Genomic DNA, 23596 nt, shown 5'->3' on the forward strand with positions numbered 1-23596 from the left:
GGATTGGTCAAAGCTCGGAAAATGGGTCAAAAACGTCAACAAAAGCCAGGTTGGGAGTGATCGGACATGGAAGAAAGCTGAAAAAGAGAAGGTTGCTGCAGGAAACGTCAACTACTGGAGTCCTCCATGGCACTTGAGTTTAGTGAGTAAGGTAAGAGCAGAAAGGGAGCTGCCACTCAGACACTGGTCTTCCACCCAGAGAGGACCTCTTTCTGCTGTCGCTGCTACACATACTGCCCTAGTGGAGGTTTTAGGTGGAATATTCCCTTTAACCAGCCCCTCAGGTCTCTTTGAGGATTTTGGATGGATACTCAGTTAAACCAACATTTTAGGTGCATGTCCAGGGATTTTTGGTGGAATGTTCCTTTAAGGTGGATGTGTGAGGACCTTGGAGGTGGAATACTTCCTGAATCCAACCTTTTAGGTCAACATTGCGTTCAGGAGTGTCGGAAATTGGAGTATCAGTAATGTAACTTTCCAACGAGATTTTTTTTTTTTGGGGGGTGGGGGCACTGCTCCCCCGTTCCCTCGTGGAAGATCCGCCACTGATTTCAACACCTGTAGACACACAATAATGTGAAGCATAATGCTTTCCGGAATCACTTGCAGGTACTTGTTTTTGCATTTGTAAGCTACACTAATGACAAAATGAATGTGCAATGAAAAACCACATTTGCTGACCTTTTATTATTTTAGTGCTCAGTCTGCAGGAGATACTTTACAGCAGCAGTAGTTTTGATCGCACATAAACTGAGAAAGGGATGCTAACATCATCAAATGTACATATTCCACAAGAGATCGGCTTTAATGAAGAGGCATACACACATTTTGCATCCCTTGCATTATGTATTACAGTTTTATATTTTATAATAAAGACAATGGGCAGAATACAAAAACCTTTGTGGAGAACCTTAAACTTATCTGGCAATTTATTAGTCATACAATTGTGGTCTTCATTTGTAATTTTAATGCCAGTTTAATGACTTGAATACTTAAATCCATATTGCTTTTTATAAATCTTTTGAACAGTTTAGTGGCCGACTAACCTTTTTTATTTGGTTGTCTGTACATTTCACTACTGATAGGGATGCAAAGTAAACTCCTCTGTTTCATTTTGCATTGCGTTGCTATTTCTCAGCTGTAAAACACATGTATTTGTCATACTACACATTTCATATTTACAAAGATAATTCATTTCCTAAGCAGATAATTAAATCACAAATGAGAACAGTTTATATTTAAAGTTTATCAGAACTGATTGCATCCTGAATATGAAGGATGATCCTAACTTTCAGTATACACACTGTCTTAATAAGCAAACACTTTGTTTTTTTTTTTGTTGTTTTTTTCACAAGTTGTCCATATCCACTGAGATGTAGAACCACATTCAAGCTAAACATTCACTTACATGATGTCCAAAGAACCAGTGTCTGCCGCAGGCTTAACTTTCACTGATTTGACCACAACAATAAAGTCTGACTATGTGCAGAGTTATTTCAGACCGTCTGATGTGAAAAGGTCTGACTTGAACTTGACATAAAACTGAAAACTAGGGTCTGCAGTCCACTAGGGGGCGACTGGCTTTGCTAAATTGGCCCTGACTCTCGCCTGGTCCACAGCGTCCAACATGTTCTTGCTGTCCACGGCCAGAGTGTGTGCAGCGGCCAGCATCTGTTTCCTGCACTCGTCCTTCAAAGAGGTGATGGCGTTCTGCTGGGCCAGACGCATTTTACTGATCAGCTCCGCCATGTCGTTGTTGAGCAGCTTCTGTGTGCCTTCGATCTGTTGGCGATGGCAGAAAGACAGTGGAGCAAATGTTGGGGTGTTTAGTTTCAGGGCCCTGACATGGCGCATGCTGGTTAGCTGTCTGTGATTGTTGTGGAAAGAGCTATAGCATGCAAGACTCTGGGTTTAAGTAAACATAAAAGGACTATGGACTCTGAGCCGAACAGTTCTATCACTGTTGTTTCTATGGATAAAGGGTAGATTTGTGTATTAAGAAGCAAGTTAAACCTAGTCAGGCTTAAGTAAAATGGTTCGACAAAACCTAAAACCAGGTTAATCCGGGATTTCTTCATCAAGCTCCTATGAAAGGGGCATTTAATGCATCATTTGACTCTTGCTCTGCAAAAAAAGGACCTTCTAACCCCCTCAACAGATAACAAGGTCATGAGAAAAGACAGAAAACTTTGAGCGAACAATAAACTGTACCTCAGTCCTGATAGACTCATGCAGGGAGGGCAGGATGTCATCGACACTGCGAATCAGATCCCGTAAGGCCATCCCAACAGACTGTGGGCAGAAATCAGTGACAGGAAATTAATCAAATGTGCGACTCAGGAAGTTTGACATCGCATTCTGAATTTGCCAATAAAACAGCAACAGGCTGTAAAAGTGAAGTGGAGGGCAGATAATTAGTGTCGGCGTACCTTGACGATGGTGATGTATTGCTCCGGCTGCAGCTCAGGGATGTCGTTCTTGAGCTGGACAACAACTTTGACCAGAGCCATGACGGAGTGATACACTTTGTCATCGGAGCGGTCCAGCTCAGCGGTGGGTGCAGGCTGCATAACAGAGAAGCAATGTGTTTTAACGCTCTTCTAATTACTTACTATTTCAAATACACAGTGACATCAGTGCCCTTTCCAGTGAAGGGCACGGTATGAATAATTTTTATCGAAAAATCAAAGCCAATAAATTAAACGGCCTTTTCAGTGCCTTAAAAATATATTAAGTGCACAAAAAGGACTTGCTCTACCTGCGCTGTGAGCCGAGGGGGCTTCTCTGGTGGAGCTGCAGGGCAAAAAGATGAACAACGTGAAAGATGGAGAGAAAAACACAGGAGAAAGCCTTCAGAATGAATTTAATGTGAATTTGTGAATTTCTTCCAGCGCTTACCGTTCTCACTGTCAGCTTCAGGGGACTAAAAGAACAAACAAAGAAAGATCTCATGAGGACCAGATAATAAATCCTGTTTACACTCCTACACCATTTACTCAGCAGCTCGCATTGTTTTTAGACAACAATGAACAAAAGCAGTCGCAGTAAATAGTGCAGCAGATAGCAGTGATGGAAAGTACATTTACTCAGGCTGGAGTTTCAGCATTTTATACCTCTTTAACCTGTCCTCCATTGCATTTCAAAGTAAAGCAAATTGTCTACTTTCTGTCCTCTACATTAAGTGACATGTAAAATTAATATGTTATAAAATGGATGATATACCAAACTTTTAAAATAAAACATTATTATAAATTAAATCAATGGTTTCCAGTATTTTTGACTTTTTACAAAATTGGTGTGCAGTTGGTTTCAGATGTCTGAGTTGTTCACCAAATCATGATTGTTTTCCTTCTAAATTTCTCTTGTGGTTTCATTTAAATAAATGTTCAACATTTATTTGTTGTTCCTGTTTATTAAACTGTACATAATAGAATAGAATTTTTTTTATTGCAATTTTCTCTATATATCCAGGACAACAGAGGAACTGAAAAGACGTCACCAGTTCTTCTATTCTATTCTGTTCTAGTTCAAACTGGCTGCAATCTAATCAGTAACAAGCTGCTGAAACACGGATGCTTTACTATAATCTAATGCAGTCATATATAATATTACACTCAGACCAAACCAGGGATTTTACTTTAATACTTCTACTACAGTTTGCTGTTAATAATTATATACTTTTCCTTAAATAGAATTTTACTTGTAATGTGGTTTTTCTACATGGATACTTTTATTGTAGTCAAGGATCTCAATATTTCTTAACTCACTGACCTGTAGTTATGTTTTTGCAATAAATTGAAAATTATTGGATCATCCAGTAATGATTAGCAGATGAAAAGAAACCTTTTTTAATATATACACTGCTGTTTAAAAGTTTGGGGTCATCCAGATAATTTCATGTTTTCCATGAAAACTCACACTTTTATTCATGCGCTAACATAACTGCACAAGGGTTTTCCAATCATCAGTGAGCCTTTCAACACCATTAGCTAACACAATGTAGCATTAGAACACAGGAGTGATGGTTGCTGGAAATGTTCCTCTGTACCCCTATGGAGATATTCCATTAAAAATCAGCTATTTCCAGCTGGAATAGTCATTTATCACATTAAGAATATCTAGACTGTATTTCTGAATAAATGAACGTTATCTTTATTTTAAAAAAATCTTTTCTTTCAAAAATAAGGACATTTCTAAGTGACCCAAAGCTTTTGACCGGTAGAGTACATATATTTTGGAATTTAAATGTGTACTGCATCAGAAAAACATTTTCTAAAACAATAACTCCAGTGCATGCAGCTGTCACTTTTACTCGTTTGACTTTCAATGTAAGAAACAAACCTTCCTCTTTCAGCAAAATGTTATGGTATCTAAAGACAACGTAGCTTTCCATCGTAACTCAAACACTCAAAACATCAAGCAGCTGGGCTCTGCTGCAAAAAACAGCTTGCTACCTCCTTCAATCTGACATTAGTATAATCATTTATACACCTACCGCTGGAGTGGCGGCGTCCTCTGGTCCCATGGGGTCCTGCAAAAGAACAGGCAGGTTCATTTTATAGATTAATGACATGGATCCTCTCTTTGGAACTGTAACCAGGGGAACATTCAATTTAAGACTAGTGGGACGTCGAGGGTGAACTAGTGGGTTGATATTGTTTAACGGTGCCTTGTTCAGTGTGGCCTCCAGGGCCACATTGAATTTGGATGCAGGGGCACACAGAGACACACAGAGGGGGTTGACTAAAGTTAAGGATGCTCTGTTTCCCACCAGGAGTCTCTCCTTCTTCTCCAGCCACTTTTCATCCGCCACCATCTGTTCTTTCTGCTGCCGGAGAGTGTCCTGCATGTGCCTCCTCTCCGTGTGCCACAGCCGCTGGGCGTCCTCCCTGCTGTTAGCCTCCATTCGGGCGAACCCACCCTCCTGCAGGGGCAGCACAGGAGTAAAGAAACAGAGCTGTCAAAACAAGGCATTCCTCTCTTTTCATCTCCGAATCTCAAGTTTCTAGGCATTTTATTACTCCGTCAGGGAACGGCAGAGGTATGTGACGATCGGCGTACGTTTGTCCATCTGTATGCACGTCTGTTTGTTAGCAACATTGCTCAAAAACGGAAGAACAAATTTGGATTAAATTTTCAGGGAAGGTCAGAAATGACACACGGACAAAGAGATTTTGGCAGTGATAGTGAGACAGCGTCACTGTAACCATGACAAGTGAATACTACATCAGCTGCCTGCTGATGATCACATGATTGTGATCCTACTACAAATCTAGCGCTGTGGACTTATCAGGACTTATCCATTGGAAATGATACAAGGAACAATTGATGAAACTGTGGGGGTGTTTGAGTCCCTTCAATTCCCACCACCCGCTACACATTTGGGTCATGTGATTCAATATCCGTACATAACGTACACATGCACAACACACGCCTGGGTTCAGCATAACGTAGTTTTGTTTGTGGGTGCATCTATGTTACAGCCACAGGTATCTGTGTGCCATATGGTTTCTAGGTGTTTTCTGCTGGGCCTTTGGTATGGGGGACATTGCATGTGCAGGTTCAGCTGTGTCTGTTTTCAGAGCCTCTCTGGAACAGCAGCTGCCAGTCATTCTAACTAATGACTCAAGAGTTAACGACCTGCACTGCAGCCCTGTTCTCCCCACCTTTCTGACCACCCTCCAGCTCCCCTCCACCTTTAACCAACCAGACACAGCCTCACCACACCAGCAGACTATGTATGTTCTTAGTCCGGGTGGCTGGTATCTGTGACCAGTCTGCCCTGGTGCCTCTCTGTCAGTGATAATTCATTTGTATTTGCGTCATGTTTTTCGATCTGTATGCACTTGTGGTGAGTTCTACAGACACTTCAGGTTTCTGTTGCTGGCTGCTACTTTGGCGTGGAGCCTGAGGCTCCAGGTAGCAGTCCGCCAACTTAGTGAAGAAGCCACTCTGTATTTAAAGTCTTGGTGAACTGTGTAATCAGTGAGTGTGGGGCACCAGTTTTTAGTTCGGTTTTCTGCTTTTGTGTTAGTTTTTGTTACTGGTGGTGGGTGTTGCTGATGTACTTATGTTTGGCAAGGGAGTTTAAAGTCTAAGCTTCTAAACTAAGTATTCAGAGACTCTTACCCCCATGCTGCGACGTCGTGGAGACCTGGCCGGCAGTGCAAGACTGTTCATGGAGTCAATGGGTGACTGATAGTCACATGGGCTGGCCAGGTCCGGTGAGCTGGCACACAGAGCCTCATTCAGCTGCACAGATACCAACACATAACAGATTTTAAAAAATTAAAGCCTGTTATCTTTAGGGAAACTGTCATCTTCAGAGGTCATTTGGTTTCACTGCTGTACCTGTATGTGTAGACCAATACTGAGTGTGTTTCCAAAGCGACCCGGCTTCATTCTTGAAGGCTTCAGTAAAAGTAAAAAAGAAAATGCAAATGCATTAAATCTGAGCTGTTTCACACCACAAACCACTGGCTGAAGTTGACATGGATTCGTACCTTCGGAGGAGGCTCGTTAAAGTTAAACTTGGGCTCAAAAAACTTGGTGGATCGAGCTCTGTCCCTCTCCCTCTCCACCTCCTGCTCCTTCTCCATCTTGTGGACGTCACTGATGGATTTGAGGCACAGTTTACATCAGTCAAGTCACCACTTAGCTAGTTTGAACAGAAAACTTTACTTCAGTGCACTGATCTGCAAGTTTTGTTCTACAATTTTAGTCTTAACAATTCAGGGAGTTAGAAGCAGAACGGTCTAATACAGAAAAAACTTCAAACTAAGTTTATCATTTCTGTAATATTTTATGGTTCAGATTTTAGTGCCAAAGTGGTCTAACCCACAACCCAAATATAGCATTACAGTGGCACCTTAAATCTTAGACTATTCTTGAAAACACAAAACTTGAACCCATTTTTCTCAAAAACTACAGAAAGAGAGTTAGACCACTAACATTTAATACCTAATTCTGATTATCCAGAATTAAAACACCATTGCTCTTGCCACAGGTGATTCTTGTGTACATCTATATGCTGATGACACCATTATTTACACATCTGGTTCCTCCCTGACTACTGCACTATCTTCACTGATTGAGTATGTCAAAAGCCATTAATATCTCAGTATCTGGCTTGACAGCAAATGCATACTAATGTACTGCTCACAAAGGGAAAAAAATGGGTTCAAAGTTTCATGTTTCAGGAATGGTCTGACATTCAAAGCGTCACTGTATCGCTATTTTTGGGTTGTGGGGAAGATCACTTTGCCACTAACATCTAATTATTAGAAATTATATAAAACTCAGTTAGGATTTTTTATGGGTTAGATCACTCTGCTTTTAACCCCCTCAACTGTGATGTCACATTTCTCAATATACAACGGCACACTATTCGAATGCATTGCACTGGAAGCATGGGAAAGATGGATCCTGTGGACATGTAACATAACTATGATAAGAAGGGCGGATTAATGCACCAAATGAAGACACTTTGTGCAGCTTTGCAAAGGCTACAACAAAACTGTGAAACCACACACTATGAAGTATTTGTTCTTGTTTATGCAACAACAGAAATTGGCAGCAGAGAGTTATAGAAATTACACTACAGGCCAAACGTTTGGAAGCAACTTCAAGTTTCCATTCACAATGTCTTCCTTTAAAAGTTAAAATCTGTATGAATTCTATGGATTTTGGGATGTATTTACTGCATGATCAGACTTTGCTTTCACTGATATGCATCATTTTTCTATATCTTTTGGCATATATTGATGTTACCAGACAATAGCTGAAAAAATGTTAAAAGAAAAGAAGGCCTTAGTTTTAGACTTGAGAAGATTTACAGTAGTCACAGCTTCAGTGCAATAGTAAAAAAAAAAAAAAATCACAGATCCCGTGTTTCTTCTGTGCACTCAGTCATTTCACCATGTTTCCTGAACCAATACCTGATCTTGACCACCAGTTCGGTGAAGGTGGGTCTCTCTCTGGGGTCGTAGGACCAGCAGCGGGTCATGAGGGAGTAGAGGGCGGGAGGGCAGTTGTCGGATTTGGGCAGCCTGATGCCCTGCTCCAGCTGGTTGATGACGTCTCTGTTCTCCAGCCAGAAGAACGGCTGCTGCCCACGACTCATTATCTCCCACACACACACAGCTACAGAGCAGCACAGACACAGAAACAACAACAAGCTCGGATGTGTTCACCCTCCGATTTATTATTCATCACGAAACGCCGGGTTGAGCAATACGAGAGCAGATCAGCGCATTAGGAAAGACAAAACCAACATCGTAATGAGGACCGAAACACAACGGTGAAGCAACACACAGCTCTGTTCCATAACTGTGACTGTGTTGGAGCTATAAATAAATAAGAGTTGCATTTAAGAATTTTCATTATTGATTCATCTACTGATTATTTTCTTCAGGTCTCTGCAAAATGTGATGCTTTAGAGGTCTCTGTTGTCTGGCCAACAGTCCAAAACCCTCAGATATTTACTACACCACAAGATTGACCCTTAGATACACGAGTGATTGGACCCTAAACCCTCGAAATGACCTGTATACAAATCAATGTGAGTTTTTTTTTGTCATTTTGGTTAAGAATAATGATTTGTATTATTGCTTGATGATGATTTCATGTTTGAAATATGTTTATTTTTCACTTTAAAACAGATATTGAACATTTTGATGAGCAAAAGCAAATTATTACACAGAACAACAATAAAATATCAATGGAAACCGGTAGCAGTAATATCTGTGGGCCTATTTTATCTTTTTTATGCATGGCATTATAACTGTGTCATATAGCACAGAAGACATTTTTTGAGTTCTCTCTGTTTCAAGCCACGGTTGTGCTGTTTCCATAGAGGTGCAGGACTTTACTGTGCACTGCAGTGAAAAATGCCGAGAAACGTTTAGCTCAAAAAATGTTGTGCTGAATAAAACCCTTGTCGGAAGGTAAATCTAAGGAATCAAAATAATGACTTGTATCTCCGGCATACAAGCCTGTATTGTTGTAAAAGCATATGAATAATAAGGAGCTTTAGAGTTTTTATGCTTTGTTTGTCTCCCTATCTTAGACATCAAAGGTCAGAATGTGCCAGTGTCACATGTTTCTGTGTCTGACAAATAGAAAACTAAAGGTAAAAACACAGAGGAAGCTATTTGACTGTAAATATGAGTCTAATGGAAAAAAAAAAAGACAATCACAGTGCAGCAATGAAAAAGAAAAGCTAAAATGTTGTTCTTTGATGCTGTTTGGCCAAAGAGTGCAGCATGAGCCTCAGTGTAACCGTGATATCAGGTCAGACATTTCCTACCGTGTCATAAAATCATGCAGTGCTTGTTTAGGTTGATTATTAACCAGCCAACCGCCTTTTCCCATGTGTGAGTGTTGTCTTTCCTTGCGTCTTGTGCACTAAACCTTCAAAATGTAACCGTGTAGTTTTAATGCATTACGAACTCACCAAACATCCAGACGTCACTGGCTGTGGTGAAACGTCTGAAGTTGATGGATTCTGGGGCCATCCACTTGATTGGCAACCGAGTAACAGACGCTGGGAAGAAATCAGAGGCAGAGGTGTTAGTATATCACAGCACAGTTCAAGTCAAATTCAGATTTTGTGGAGGTCAGGTAAAGATTTTCCCACATTTGTTTCGACCTAAACTGACATGGATGTTTATAAGAGCTGGCTTAGTGTTGGTCTCACTTACTGGATCCTCCAGTGGAAATTTGTAGGCAAAAGATAAAAATAAAAATCAGAAAATGACGTCAATAAAATAGCGCAAAAAAAAACACAATGCAGATGCATTTTCAGGCAAATTTCTCAAATCTACGCTACAGGCCAAAAATATGGAAGCAACTTCAAGTTTCTGTTGACAATGTCTTTCTGAAAAAACCACAATGAATTCTATGGATTTTGGGATGTATTTACACTACTAATCACCATTTTCTTCCATCTACCTTTAAGTATACGTTGACGTTAGCAGGTGAAAAGATTTGCAAGAGTCACAACTTCAGTGCAAAAGTACAAAACAAATCACAGTTTGCATTATTTACTTTAGCTCTTGAGAGTTTGCATACAAAAGTCCCAATAAATCTCAACTGAGTCCATCAAAATATCCAGATAGAAACAATTGAATAAAGAAACAAGAGTACAGATAAAAATACTAATAATTATAGTAAAAATCTATTCTGATGAGTGACTCTTTATATGATAATCATGCTTATTTTGTTGTCAGTATACCAATAAAACCGTAATCTTTTTTGTACTATTTTTATCTTGGCCTGTAGTGTAGGTGTCCGTTTTGTTCATTTTATATTTGAACATTCTGAGTTACCTTTGTAGTATTCTTCATCCTCGATATATCTCGACAGACCAAAGTCTCCGAGTTTCACACACTCTGGACTGGCGACTAACACATTCCGAACTGCAATGTCTCTGTGACGAGATGTAGAAAAGACGGGAAGTTAAAGATACGTAGATCAGACATGGTGATTACAATTACAAGAGACATCAATGAAAAGAATAATACCGAAAAAGGAGGCTTGAATTTCATTTTAATTGTTTTATTTGAGATTCAATTCGGTCATCAGGGGGGTGGGACAAGAGAAAAATGACATTTTAGGGGGAACTCCAGACTTATTTGGTATTTTAAAAAATATTTTCATACATTCTTGTCTCCTGTTTTTTAGATTTGGTCTCAGGACAAATATATTTACACAATAACTGCACATTTTAGTATTTTGTACATGGATTATTTGAAATTTGATGGGTGGGACATTAAATGTCCTCCAAGTCTGGAATGTCCCATGCAAAAATGAATTCAGAAGCAGATTGACGCAGTGCTCTAACTATGAGTAAGTTTGATGTAAATTCAAAATGATTTTTCTCAAAAACATTTTGGCACACAGAAAAGCTACCGGCATCATGAGAAAGATCAAGTTATGCAGTTCCATTTGATGTGTGCTGCACCTCACTACAACTATTACTTCATTATCTGTTCAAATTCTAATTCACAGAAGAACTAGATTAAATCTTTCTAATTTGTTCATCTTACCTTTATTCTGAGAATTTTCACTTTTAAAACATCTTTTGTATGTTTTGATGTAGCACTTGATGAATTCCTCACCTGTGGACCATGTTGATCCCTTCGAGGTAGACCAGAGCTTTGCAGATCTGCAGGCTGAACAGCACCAGAGTCATATTGGTCAGCTTGTTTTGGTTCTGAGTCAGGTAGTTCCCGAGCTGCAGGAGCATCAGTTATACAATCAGTTCGATGAGAATCTGCTTGTTCAACATCTGGCATGCAGCGGTCACACTGAGATGAACAGATTACTGGATCTGGCTGCAACACAATCACACAAATAAACTTTGAAACCAGCACTAACCTCTCCATACTGGTAAAGCTCCATGACGATCCACACGGGATCATCCTCTATGATTCCAATCAGTTTGACGATGTGGGGATGGTCGAGGTTCTTCATTATCACTGGCAAATACACAAAGTACTCGATTTACACTACCGGCCAAAAGCTTGGATGAAACATCAAATTTGTGCTCTTGTTTCTTTACTCAGCTGTTTCTTTCTAGACATTCCTGTGGTAGTTATAGAAATGTGGACATAGCTGAGACTTATTGGGATTTTTGTATCCAAACTCTCAAAAGCCAAAGAGCTAAAGTGAATAATGCAAACTGTGATTTGTTTTTTACTCAACTAAAATTATGGCTCTTGCAAATCTTCTCAAATGTAAAACTAAGCCTTTCTTTTCTTTTGTTATCATGGATTCAGCAACTGTCTGGTAACATTCGTGTATACCTAAAGGTAAATGGAGGAAAACTGTGCACATCAATGAAAGCAAAGTCTGATCCTCCAGTAAATACACCCCAAAATCCATAGAAGTCATTTTACTTTTTATTATTTTTACTTTATTAGGAAAGACATTGAGAACAGACACTTGAAGTTGCTTCCAGACTTTTGGCCTGTTGTGTATCCATGTGTCGTTTCACTGTAAAAGCAGTAATAATTGTTTTACAAAAATAGTTTTCTGTCTACCTGCTTCACTCATGAACTTTTCCATCACATCAGGTGAACAGTCTTTGCAGGTCTTCACTGCAACATTAACCCTTTCACCATCCTGTCCAATGAGGCAGTGAAGCAAACAAAAATGAGCAGTGCAGCAAACAGTTTAATAGCATTTTCCTCAATCTTGTCTGTAAACAAAAAGTTGTCATTTCTGCACACCAGTAAGCGCTTTCCCACTTTGTATTGTTTATACTGTTATCTATCTAAACTGTAAATGTGGCGACAGACTTACAGATTTTTTATACACTCCATCGTAGACTTCCCCAAAAAAACCCTCACCGAGGATTCGTCCGAGAACAATATCATCTCGGGCAATCCCATACTTCACAACTGCAGAACAATATTGAAATTAGTGAAGGCTCTAAAGTGAGTTTCCACTGGCATTATTCTACAAACTCCTGACTAAACAAACCTTTTGGCCTTTCATCGAGGATCTCGCAGTAGATATCTGAACCTGCAAATGCAAAAGACAGACGTTTTTTCTAGATCGTGACCCTACTGTCTCCTATCAATGCAGATTTTTCTTTTACTGAGGTAATATCAGTATTAATAAATATGAACTGTGCAATGGGGATGGTGGAAAAATCTGAAACACTTCAGCTCACCCATACTGTGTCTGATCGAGCTGGTGTCTCTGTTTGGAAGACAGAATAAGAGAAAGAAGTGGTCATAAATATTAAAAAATCTATGATTCCTAAGAGTTCTGAGAGGACATGATTCAATAATAAAACCACTCACCCTGTAGGGATCTCAGGTAGGGAACTTCTTGTATTACCTAGGACAGAAATTGGTTCCAAATTATTTTTAAAATCACATTTTTGTGCAACTTTCAAGGCATCAACTATGTACCATCATTAGGAACGCCACATTGGTGATCTTCATAGTGAGCGGAGTCACACACCTTTGTTTGGTCGGTAGATAATGGTATCATCTGTGTCATTTACCAAACGGCAGTAACCATCAATAAGGTCCATCATGTTCTCTGCCATGGGAACCGTGGCCACGTTAATCGACAGACGCTATCAAAGAAAGGTATCACATAGAACACAGGTGAAGAGTCGTTCTCGTGTTTTTTAACACCGTATTGAAAAATAAAGCATTCTAAGTTGTGGTGGTGCTTACTCGTCTGACTCCCTCTATGTCGAGGTTTAGCAGAGCCTTGCCGTCGCTCTGTGATAAGCACTCTATCCGCTTGATCTGTTTGAAGCTGGCTAAAAACACAGCCTGTGGCACAGAAGTAAGAGATGCATGAAGTTAAATTCCGATAGTAGATACAGAACGATTAAATATCCACTGGTGGATGTTAGTAAGGAGATTTATTACCTTGCTTTGCATGTTTAAATTTGAAAATTTGTCATGGAGAGCAAAATTTAGCAGGAATTAATTTGCAGTACACGACTGGAGTGAGTCACCAAAATATCAAATGATTCTATAGCATCTCTTCTTAATTGCATTCTTCCTTAGACTGTACTGAAAACACAACCCTGTGAACACCTGTGATCACTACTAAAAGTTAGCTTGGGATTTCTAATTAGCTTAATTGCATGAATCTTGTTATAAAATGAGCTGTGAACATCAGAACTTTCTCAGCTTCTGACCTATGGGTTATGTCTATCCGAGTATCTGCATCATGGCTCCACATGGAAAAGAATTACAAGAGGAAATGAAAACTCCACAGTGGTCATCCTCCTAAAATAACACCGTGGACAGTGTGCTACTAGTGCAATCTGGCTCTGAAAAGCAAACAGACATGTGCTTCCTCCATAGCATCGGGGTCATCAGTGGAAATAACAGTTTGTGTGACAGCTCAGAGGACATTTCATGATTTTAGTCTTAGTGGACGGTGTCTACAAATAAACCCCTGCCTGTTCTTTGGCATCAAACTACCAGATTGAAGTTTGTTTTAGAACACTGATAAACTCTGGGAGCTCATTCTTCAGTAAGATAAATGTATTCAGCTCATGTGTGTGGCCTGAACCTGGTCAGTACTAGCAGAATGAAAGCATAGACCTGGCAGTGAAGCACAGGGGTAGACGTGAGATGATGTGAAGCTGCACGAGTACAGAAATTAGCTGAAAAAGCCTGGCTCAAACAGCACCTCTAAAACTCAATTATTACCACATAATTCCTCATTTATTTACATATGCACATACAAAGTGGGTAATCTCGGACTATTTTTTGGCTCAAAACAGTTTTCTAGCATCCCATAAGACTTAAAGAAGTCTGCGTTAATTGCTGACCTTTAGAGATGGCAGATGACTGTACAAAGCTTAGCTAGCTGTTTTCTTGTTTCCTACACAAGTAGGTTGGATGTAGTTGCACAAGTTTACGTTCTGTTTGATGAAAAAGCAAAGATCTGTGTAAGAAAACGCAAATCTTCACGACACTTACTGTTGAACTCTCCGGTGTTCGTTGGCGAATTCCTCTCCCACCGATGACCAGCTCCACAGACAGACTCCAGCTTTGCTGTAATATTAATGATAACAACAGTAAATCTGCACTTGAAGTGAAAGCGATAATGAGGTCTGTCAAAGTGTTTAGCGTGAAGACATATTTAGTCGGTCATAATGTTTCCACTCACCACAAGTTCACAGGGGAAGACCTCTTCATCATAGCTGACGAACTCCTTGAGCGTCTCAAAGAACTTAACCATGCAGTCGTCCTCCTTGAGCGTGGCGAACTGTTGAAATGTTTGCTGGATCAACTTCCGGAGCTGCCTAGACTGGATCACAACCACGGAAATTCAAACTAGTTATGGTTTGTACCTGCCAAATGTCTGATTTAATATTCTAAACAAAGCCTAATGTGTGGCTGCTTGTTTTGGAAAGTTTACCTTCATGCTGCTAATCAGCTGCTGAGGAAAGAAAAGATCCAGGCCAACTTCTTTTCTGAAGCAACAGGCATCAAAAAACAAGGTAAAATAGTAAGAATTAAAAAAATAAAATGCAAAGGACGTATAGGAACTATCTTTGACATTGCTTTTAGCTGTAGGACTTTCATACACTGCAGGCCAAAAATTTGGAAGCAACTTCAAGTTTCCGTTCACAATGTCTTCCTTAAAAAGATAAAAATAATAAAAGCCAGTATAAATTCTATGGATTTTGAGATGTATTTACTGCATAATCAGACTTTACTTTCATTGATGTGCACCATTTTCCTCAGTTTATCTTTAGGTATACACTGATGTTACCAGACAACTGCTGAATAAATATAAACAGAAGAAGGGCTTTGTTTTCAGGATGAGAAGATTTACAAAAGTCACAATTTCAGTGCAAAAGTTTTAAAAAAAAATCACAGTTTGCATTTTTCCCTTAGCTCTTTGATTTTTGAGAGGCTGCATACAAAAATCATAATAAATCTCAACTGTGTCCATATCTCTATAACTACCACAGAAACGCCCACAAAGAAACAGCTGGGTAAAGAAACAACAGTGCAGATACAAACACTTGATAATTACAGTAAAAATGCATATAATAGTCATGTTTATTTTGTTGCAAACAATACCAATGAAATTATGATCATTTCTTGTACAAATCTGATCTTGCGTCCAAACTTTTGGCCTGCAGTGTATATGAATAATCATCTGTTACATTTAAACTCTTCCCTAATCAGTTTACACAATTAAGCCTTTTGGCACCAACTAAATCCCAAAGTATTAAATCTGGTGTCTGTGGCAACATGCTCGCGCAGGTGCACCAGCTGCAACGTGTTTTACGTCAACTCGCAGTGATATGGTCTGTCAGAGCTGAATAGGAGAGCAACAGCAGCCACAGAAATGGGGTAAGTCATAGCAAGTCTGAGTATTACGAAGTCAGTGGTGGAAAAGCCCAAGAGCATCCATGAAACGGTTCTACCTGGATGTTGACGTGAAGGGATACAACCTTAAGAAAGAAATAGTGTATGCATATGACATCAGCATTGACCTTGTTTGTGTAATTCCTCTCACTGTTAAAAGGGGAGATAAAAGTTTTGAGGCTGATTCATGCTTTTCTGCATTCGTAAGGGTACATGTGACATAAATACTGTCATTTACCCAAGTGCAAACCAATATTTGAGACCATGTATCCTGTCTGTAATACAAATGTCCCAATATTCCAGGGAAAAGACTGGTGCTTGAAACAAATGTTTGGTATGAGAAGAGACAAGGAGATTCTCGGCCATCCACACCTTTATAATGTATGGCTAAAAGAATTGTAATTGAAGAAGTCGCTCATTTCTGCAAGATTTCCATCAAAGGAGCCAAAAGTTCAGAATTCTCCAGAAATCCTGTGCTACGCTCACTTCCTAGACACAGGATTTCAGGAATATTCATCAGTACGGTGCCACAATCTGTACGTAGCTGCTATATCCTGTAAAAATGGCACAGACTGGTCTTCAATTCCACACATTTCTTGCATTCACTGGCCTTTTATTAAGCTCAAGGTTCACTCTCAGGGCCATAATGTCCTTAAAGGAAATGTAAATCAAACCACGCCGCTAACATTTCAATAAAATGTTTTCAGGCGACAGCACAGATACAATATGTCACGGCTGATGTTATGTAGGGTAAAAGCAAAAACTTACTCTAGCAGCTCAAAGTTAGACTTCTTTTCTAGACCTTTTGCATTCATGTCTTTATAGAACCTCCTGTAAAAAAGAGTGGAGAAAAAAACACATTCAAATATTAGTCATTTTAATTTGACTCACTCAAAGCAGCACAACACTAAAGTTATCAAAGAGCCTACAGTGAAACACATCAACAATATAGACTGTAAATTCCTTGCACTCGCAGAGAGTTGAGGAATGCAGTGACTCACCTGATCTCCAAACAACCGAGCTGCAGCGCCATCCCATCACTGACCTTACTGGCATGATACTGCATGTAATCACTACGCACCTGTAAAACATGAAAAGAACAGAGAAAAAAATAAATAGACCAACATACACCAAAGGCTATACTAGTGACTATTCTGGTTGCTGAAGATGGGCCTCTGTAGTCATTTACCACATTAACAATGTCTAGACTGTGTTTCTGATTCATTTAATGTTATCTTCATTGAAAAAAATACTGCTTTTCTTTCAAAAATAAGGACATTTCTTATTGACCTTAAACTTTTGAACGGTAGTGTACATGAATTAAAGTTGCTCCATATCAGTTCAATTTCCTCTAAATTAGTTAAAGTTGCTCTTAATGAGTTAAAGTTGTTCTGTATTAATTGAAGTTGCTCTAAGTCAGTTAAAATTGCTCTATAATAGTTAAAGTTCCCCTATATTACTTAAAATTGCCCGAAAGGATTTAAAGTTTCTCTATATTAGTTAAAGTTGACTAACTGTGCCATTCAAAAGTTTGGGGTCACCCAGTCAATTTCATGTTTTCGATGAAAACTCACACTTTTATTCATGTGCTAACATAATTACACAAGGGTTTTCTAATTATCAATGAGCCTTTCAACAGCGTTAGCTAACACAATGTAGCATTAGAACACAGGAGTGATGGTTGCTGAAATGTTCCTCTGTACCCCTATGGAGATATTCCATTAAAAATCAGTCGTTTCCAGCTAGAATAGTCATTTACCACATTAACAATGTCTAGACTGTGTTTCTGATTAATTTAATGTTATCTACATTGAAAAATAATGCTTTTCTTTGAAAAATAAGGACATTGCTTAGTGACCTTAAACCTTTGAACGGTGGAGTATATTGAAGCAGTCAATGGCATCCTTAGCAGAGAATTATGTCACACTTCCTCTGTGTGTGTTGCAATCTGTGTTTCTCTGTTTGGGTGAGCATGTTAGTGCATGTGAGTCCCTCCCGTTGAAACTGTTGGCCCTCCACCACGTTTATAAGGAGAATGAGAATGACACTGCATTTTATGAGTCAAAGTGCAGCACAAGGGATCCAAAAATGTTTTTAAAGTATTTTATATTTGGTGTTTATTTAAATTTTTATGTGCATTTGTTAAATTTCACTTCAGTCTGAGAGTTTCTACAACTGTTTTGCTTGTCATGCATGTCTGTTTCTACACATGGATCCACTCCGATCTGAGATAATGTTAGACAAATTTTGAGCTAAGGGTTGTGTACGGATTAATTAGAGTTGACTCTCACGTACACAACCTATCTGGTTGTAAACATGTAGACATGAAGGGAGGTGGGAGGTGTGTCTGACGTGCCAATCTGGTTTGATCAGGGATGATGCCACTCCTAGAACAGAGTGACATTCTGATCCAGCACCTTTAAATTTAGCAGAATTTGAAGATAACGTCATGCGTGTTGACAGTACAGTATGGTTTATTACGATATTAAAGGTTTAGTAGATCTAGGCTTGCTTGAAAAAAACTCGAAGAACATGAGAATTAAAAGCCTCCACGACAAGATAAAGAAAAGCTTTTCACCAACTAAAACTTTATCAACACAAAACCAGTCACGAATGAAGCCATCGTTGTACACGCTTCCACCTACTCTCCTATGTGTTAAAACACTGTTGCTTATTGCCAAAAGTGTACTGAAAAAAATAGAGTTAGAACAAGAAGTGAATTTTTAGCAGCTGAAAACGTTCGCTGCAATGAAAACAAGTGGGATTCCAGTTACCTGTTGGTAGAAATACAGGAATGTTGATCTGTCATCTTTGAATTTTTCTAGGAAATTGACAGGAACGTATCTGATCCGAAGATCGTACCTGCACCAAACAAGAACACATACACATAAGTTTTAATATCATAAACCAGATACAAGTCAGCAAATCATTTTGAAACTCTTCAGCTTCCAATCGGAGATAAACATCCAGCTGATCCATCTGTACCTCCACTCGGCTTCCACATGATGGCTCTCATAGCGTTGTTCCACCTCCCCGACCGTCAGATCTGGATGGAGCCAGTGAAGTTCTTCTGACTTCAGATGCTTCAGCAGGAGGCCGTAGCATCCTGCATGCTCGATGTTTGGCCCCAGTCGACCGCTGACCAGAATCGAACGAATGATTGCCTGAAGGAGAGAGAACAAGGAAGTTCAAGAATCATGAGTTCCACTTTCTGTCTGATATTGGTTCCAGTTTCATGCACCATGACTATTATAGTTTCAAATTTGTATTGCTGAATCTCAGAGAGTATCTGGTTATTTGTGCAGTGATAAAAGATTGATTAAAAGTCCAACATGCCAAGGAGGCCAAATAAAACATCCCTCTCACGAAACATCTCACAACTCAGCCTTGACAGATCTTCAGTTTCTTATTGAAACTGTCAGATAAGCTAAGATTTCTCTCTTCATCTTCGTCCTTTGACACGTCTACTCCCTTCAGCATGCTTTTGTGATGACTACACTCTCACCCTAATCTGCCAGGAGCTGTCACATTTGACCAGCTTGAAGTTCTTGCCCAGGTTATTGTTGGTGCAGAAGCACACTTTGAGGATTTTGACGGGCCCTCCTTCCCCAGTGAAGTGCGCCTCAGGGCCGGAGTCGGTTCCACTTTGTCTCGGACTGGGCACCTTCCAGGCCAGGGTGTCACCGGACATCACCTCATACATTCTCACAGCTGGGTTGGCGTCACATCCACGTCATCCTTTAAACACACAAAGAAAAACAAAGACTTGAATTGAGCGAAAATATTATTTTACATAACTGATGCCAGTTTTAAAGGCTGAAATCCAGGGAAAACAAACATTAACGGCATGTGTTGAGTGAAGACCAGGAAATACGATGCTGTGTCTTAAACACAAGAGTACACTCTGTTCTTTGAGTTACTTCATCATAGTACTACAGTCATACTACGGTCTACATTCATGCTGTGATCTTGTGCCACCCGACTGCTATGATTCATATCATTGCGTTCAGAGATCCGCTGAATACATTCCTTCTAAACCGTGATTTCAGGTGATTGAATGTGTGATTCATTTGGCAAAACCGTGACACTGTAGAGACTTGTATCACCCAGAGAAAGGATGTCAAACTCATTTTAGTTCAGGGCCCACATTCAGCCCAAATTGATCTCAAACGACCAGTTAAATCAGAGCATAACTTATAAATAACCACAACTCCAAAATTTTCCTTTGTTTTAGTGAAAAAAGTACATTCTGGAAATGTTCACATTCAAGGAATCATCTTTTTACAAAACATTACGAACAAACTGAAATTTCTTAAGAAAAAAAATTCAATTTCAGCAACATTATGCCTGGATTTATTATTTACACATTGCAGCGTACAGATGACAGAGTATTTATAAAGGCACAAAATATTCATTCTCAGGAATCTGGAACTGATAGTGTTTTACTTTATGATCAAAGCAACAAAAGTCAGACAAAAAAGACAATAAAACAACAAAAACAGGACAAAATGTTGCAAAAATTTGATACAAAATGACAAAAGCGAGACAAAAATGACAAAAATTAGACAAATAACACAAAACAAAGTAAAAAAAAGTGGCAAAATGACACAAATGAGATCAAAATTGACCAATGAGGAAAAAAATGACAAAAAATAGACAAACACAAAAAACAAAACAACAAAAACGATGCACAAAAGAACGAATAAAGCAAAACACAAAATGACCAAAATAAGGCAAACCACAGAAGCTATACAAAAAGGAAACACAAAACGACAAAAACAAGAAACAAAATGACAAAAAACGAGACAAATGACACGAAACAAAACAAAAAGAGAAAAAATTAGACAAAAAAGTTATAAAGTAACAAAAAATGGACAAACAACAAAAACAAGACAAAATATTACACAAAAGAAAAAACGTGAGACCGAAAATGACAAAACCGAGAAACAAAAGGACAAAAACATGAGACAAACCAGCTTCCAAAAGCTAATCATCACCTGGAACATGAGCAGATTATTTATACATTATGTTGTGAAGGCATAGAAAAATGAAACCATTCTAAAGAAGATGACAGCTGTTTTTGAGACAGGAAGTAAAATGTATATGTACATTTCACATTTTATTGCCCCAGTGGGTCAAACAGATTGGATTGGACCCTCTGGAGGGCAGGTTTTGGCCCACAGGCCATGTGTTTAACACCCCTGACCTTGAGTATACCAACAACGAAACTAGATCCAAACATAACTTTCATTTCCTCACATAAGTGATCAATATGAGACATGGACAGCTACTTGCAAATCACCTGCAGGAACAACAAACTTTGTGCACCAAGACAACAACACAACAAACCACCTGAAACCAAACGACATATAGCAGCAGTCTGATGACTAAACCAACTCATGCTGCAGCTCCTTAGCTCTGGCCGTTACGCAACCTGTTTGGATTTGTCCTACATTTGAGAGTGTTATGAAGAAGCTCCTCTTTGTTTCTTCAAGGAATAAGTTGACATCGGATGAAATACTCTCGAGAGTTAGATGAGAAGACGGATACCGTTCTCACATCTGTTTGCAGCCAGAAAAGACAGTAAACAGAGAAACAACTTGCTGAAAGTGTCAAATTTAGCCTGCTACCAGCTCCAAACCCACTATGTAACATGTTACATCAGAAAATATTTCACTTCTGCCGTGCGTTGCTGTGTTGCTGTTCTTTAACTAATAAATTTGCCCAATTTTTCCCATTAATCTTCACTCACACTCAGTCATCTATAATACAAGAAAAGCACTCAGAGAGCGCAGTACTCAGTTTTTGTGTCATATCTGATGGATGAAATGTTTAATGAAAACGTGACCTTGCGCTGAACACAGGCGTGTGTTATGCATGTGTACGTTATGTACTGATACCAAATTGCGTGACCTAAATATGTAGCAGACGACGGGCATTGATGGGACTTGGAAACACCCCCATAATTTAATCAGTTGTTCCTTGTGTCATTTCTGACGGATACATCCCGGTGGATTTGCAGCAGAATCACAATCATGTGATCATCAACAGGCAGCTGACGCAGTGTTCACTTGTTATCGTAGTTACAGTCATGTTGTGCCACTGTCTCGCAATGATACAGAAATCTTTAACAAATCTGTGGATCCAGACTATAAGTCTATAAGTCGCTTCACTGTCAACATTCTGACCTTCTCTGGAAATTTCATTGAAATCCGGTATTCCGTTTTTGAGTAATGTTGTGCACAGACAGACAGATTCATGTACACCGATTGTCACATAACTGAATGACTATTCTAGCTGCAAACAGCTGATTTTTAATGGACTATCTCCATAGGGGTACAGAGGAACATTTCCAGCAACCATCACTCCTGTGTTCTAATGCTACATTGTGTTAGCTAATGGTGTTGAAAGGCTAACTGATGATTGGAAAACCCTTGTGCAGTTATGTTAGCACATGGATAAAATGTGAATTTTCATGGAGAACATAAAATTGACTGGGTGATCACAAACTTTTGAACAGTAGTCTACTAAAATCACAAACTGAGATGTCTCATTTATAAAAGCATGCAGGCGCTTTGTCGAATCAAGTACTTCTTTGACTCTTCTTGGGTAATTCAATCGAAGCTTTGGACACTTAGTTTTTGTGAATTTATCCTATTCTTCATTGCAGATTCTATCAAGCTCCATCAGATTTGATGTCTGAGCTGACACCTTCAGGTCTCTACTGTAATTCTCTCCCTACATGATGCTGCCACCACCATGCCTTACTATCATTAATGGCATTAAAGATAATCAGAAGCGCGTCCTGCGGCTTTAGGGTCCATCCAGAGAGCTCAAGTTTTGTTTCAGCTGATCAGAGAAGAAATTTTGAGTGTCATTTAAATGCTATTAGGCAAACTCTAAGCAGGCTGTCAAAAGAATTGAAGAATTTTTTCTCTTTGATCTTAATTTCGAATCGTGAAAACAACATATTTATTCCTTGTCAGTTTTATTTTATGTATTAAAATCTGCAGCATGAAAAGGTGCAAAAACTGTCCGTAAACCTTTTTTGGCTCTTTCTCACTGATTCCCCATTTCCAGTGTTTATACAAAGCTGAACTCCAACTTTATTTTTAGCACACAGACATGAGAGTGATACTAGTCTTCCCATCTCACTCTCAGAGAGCCAGTCAGTGTGTTTCCCTAAATGTGTGACTATGCAAGACAAGAATTTGTTGCAACCGCTTGATTTAAACCAACATAGTGACAGTTAGTGATTATAGAAGGTCGTAAAAACTTCAGCACACATTCACAGCCTCAGCAGCACACCTGGACACACTTTGACTGAACTCACAGCTTATCTGACATTGAGAAAAGCAGCAACCGACTGATGAATTTTTTAAAAAATCAAATCAAATCTGATCCGCTCTTACCTTGAGATTCTGCCTGGTCAATCAGAAAACCTGAGGGCATGTTGACTCAGCAAACAGAGGAAGAACTAAAGAGTGCTAAAACAATCCTGTCAAGTGTTGGAGCAGCAAGATTTAATACCAGTTAACCATCTCACAGTGCTGTCCATCAGGAGATGAAAACAAAAAACCCTGCCTTTAAACTGTCATGAAGTGCTTCCTCGTAGCTCCACGCTGTTAGTCCGCTGTGAGGGAGCTGAGTCGTGTTGGTTTAGCCTGAGGCCATGAATTCCCCAGCAGAGCCGTGTGGGTGTGTTTGTAGTGAGAAAGAGAGAAAGG

At 39.3% G+C, this 23596-nt stretch overlaps 1 protein-coding gene across 2 annotated transcripts; it reads right to left on the reverse strand.

Annotated features, from left to right (window-relative positions):
• Nucleotides 1–668: 668 nt before the first annotated feature.
• Nucleotides 669–23596, reverse strand: ptk2bb (protein tyrosine kinase 2 beta, b). Of its 2 annotated transcripts, XM_051960616.1 has the most exons (31): nt 23282–23593; nt 19375–19607; nt 18855–19033; nt 18644–18731; nt 16871–16950; nt 16638–16700; nt 14908–14962; nt 14656–14796; nt 14466–14540; nt 13197–13298; nt 12976–13093; nt 12813–12849; nt 12680–12708; nt 12487–12528; nt 12307–12404; nt 12045–12126; nt 11380–11480; nt 11121–11236; nt 10329–10429; nt 9455–9544; nt 7938–8142; nt 6504–6612; nt 6352–6411; nt 6130–6252; nt 4772–4924; nt 4496–4531; nt 2899–2923; nt 2759–2793; nt 2430–2564; nt 2212–2292; nt 669–1782 (listed from the first exon to the last, which is right to left on the reverse strand). In XM_051960616.1, the coding sequence occupies exons 2-31, from the start codon at nt 19570–19572 to the stop codon at nt 1567–1569; spliced, it is 2973 nt and encodes a 990-aa protein (XP_051816576.1). In that variant the 5' UTR covers nt 19573–19607; nt 23282–23593; the 3' UTR covers nt 669–1566. The 2 variants fall into 2 exon arrangements, with proteins under 2 accessions (XP_051816576.1, XP_022051592.1); XM_022195900.2 differs by having other exon boundaries at nt 4496–4924; nt 23282–23596.

Source organism: Acanthochromis polyacanthus, chromosome 16, assembly GCF_021347895.1.
Source record: "Acanthochromis polyacanthus isolate Apoly-LR-REF ecotype Palm Island chromosome 16, KAUST_Apoly_ChrSc, whole genome shotgun sequence".
NCBI classification, from domain to species: Eukaryota; Metazoa; Chordata; class Actinopteri; family Pomacentridae; genus Acanthochromis; species Acanthochromis polyacanthus.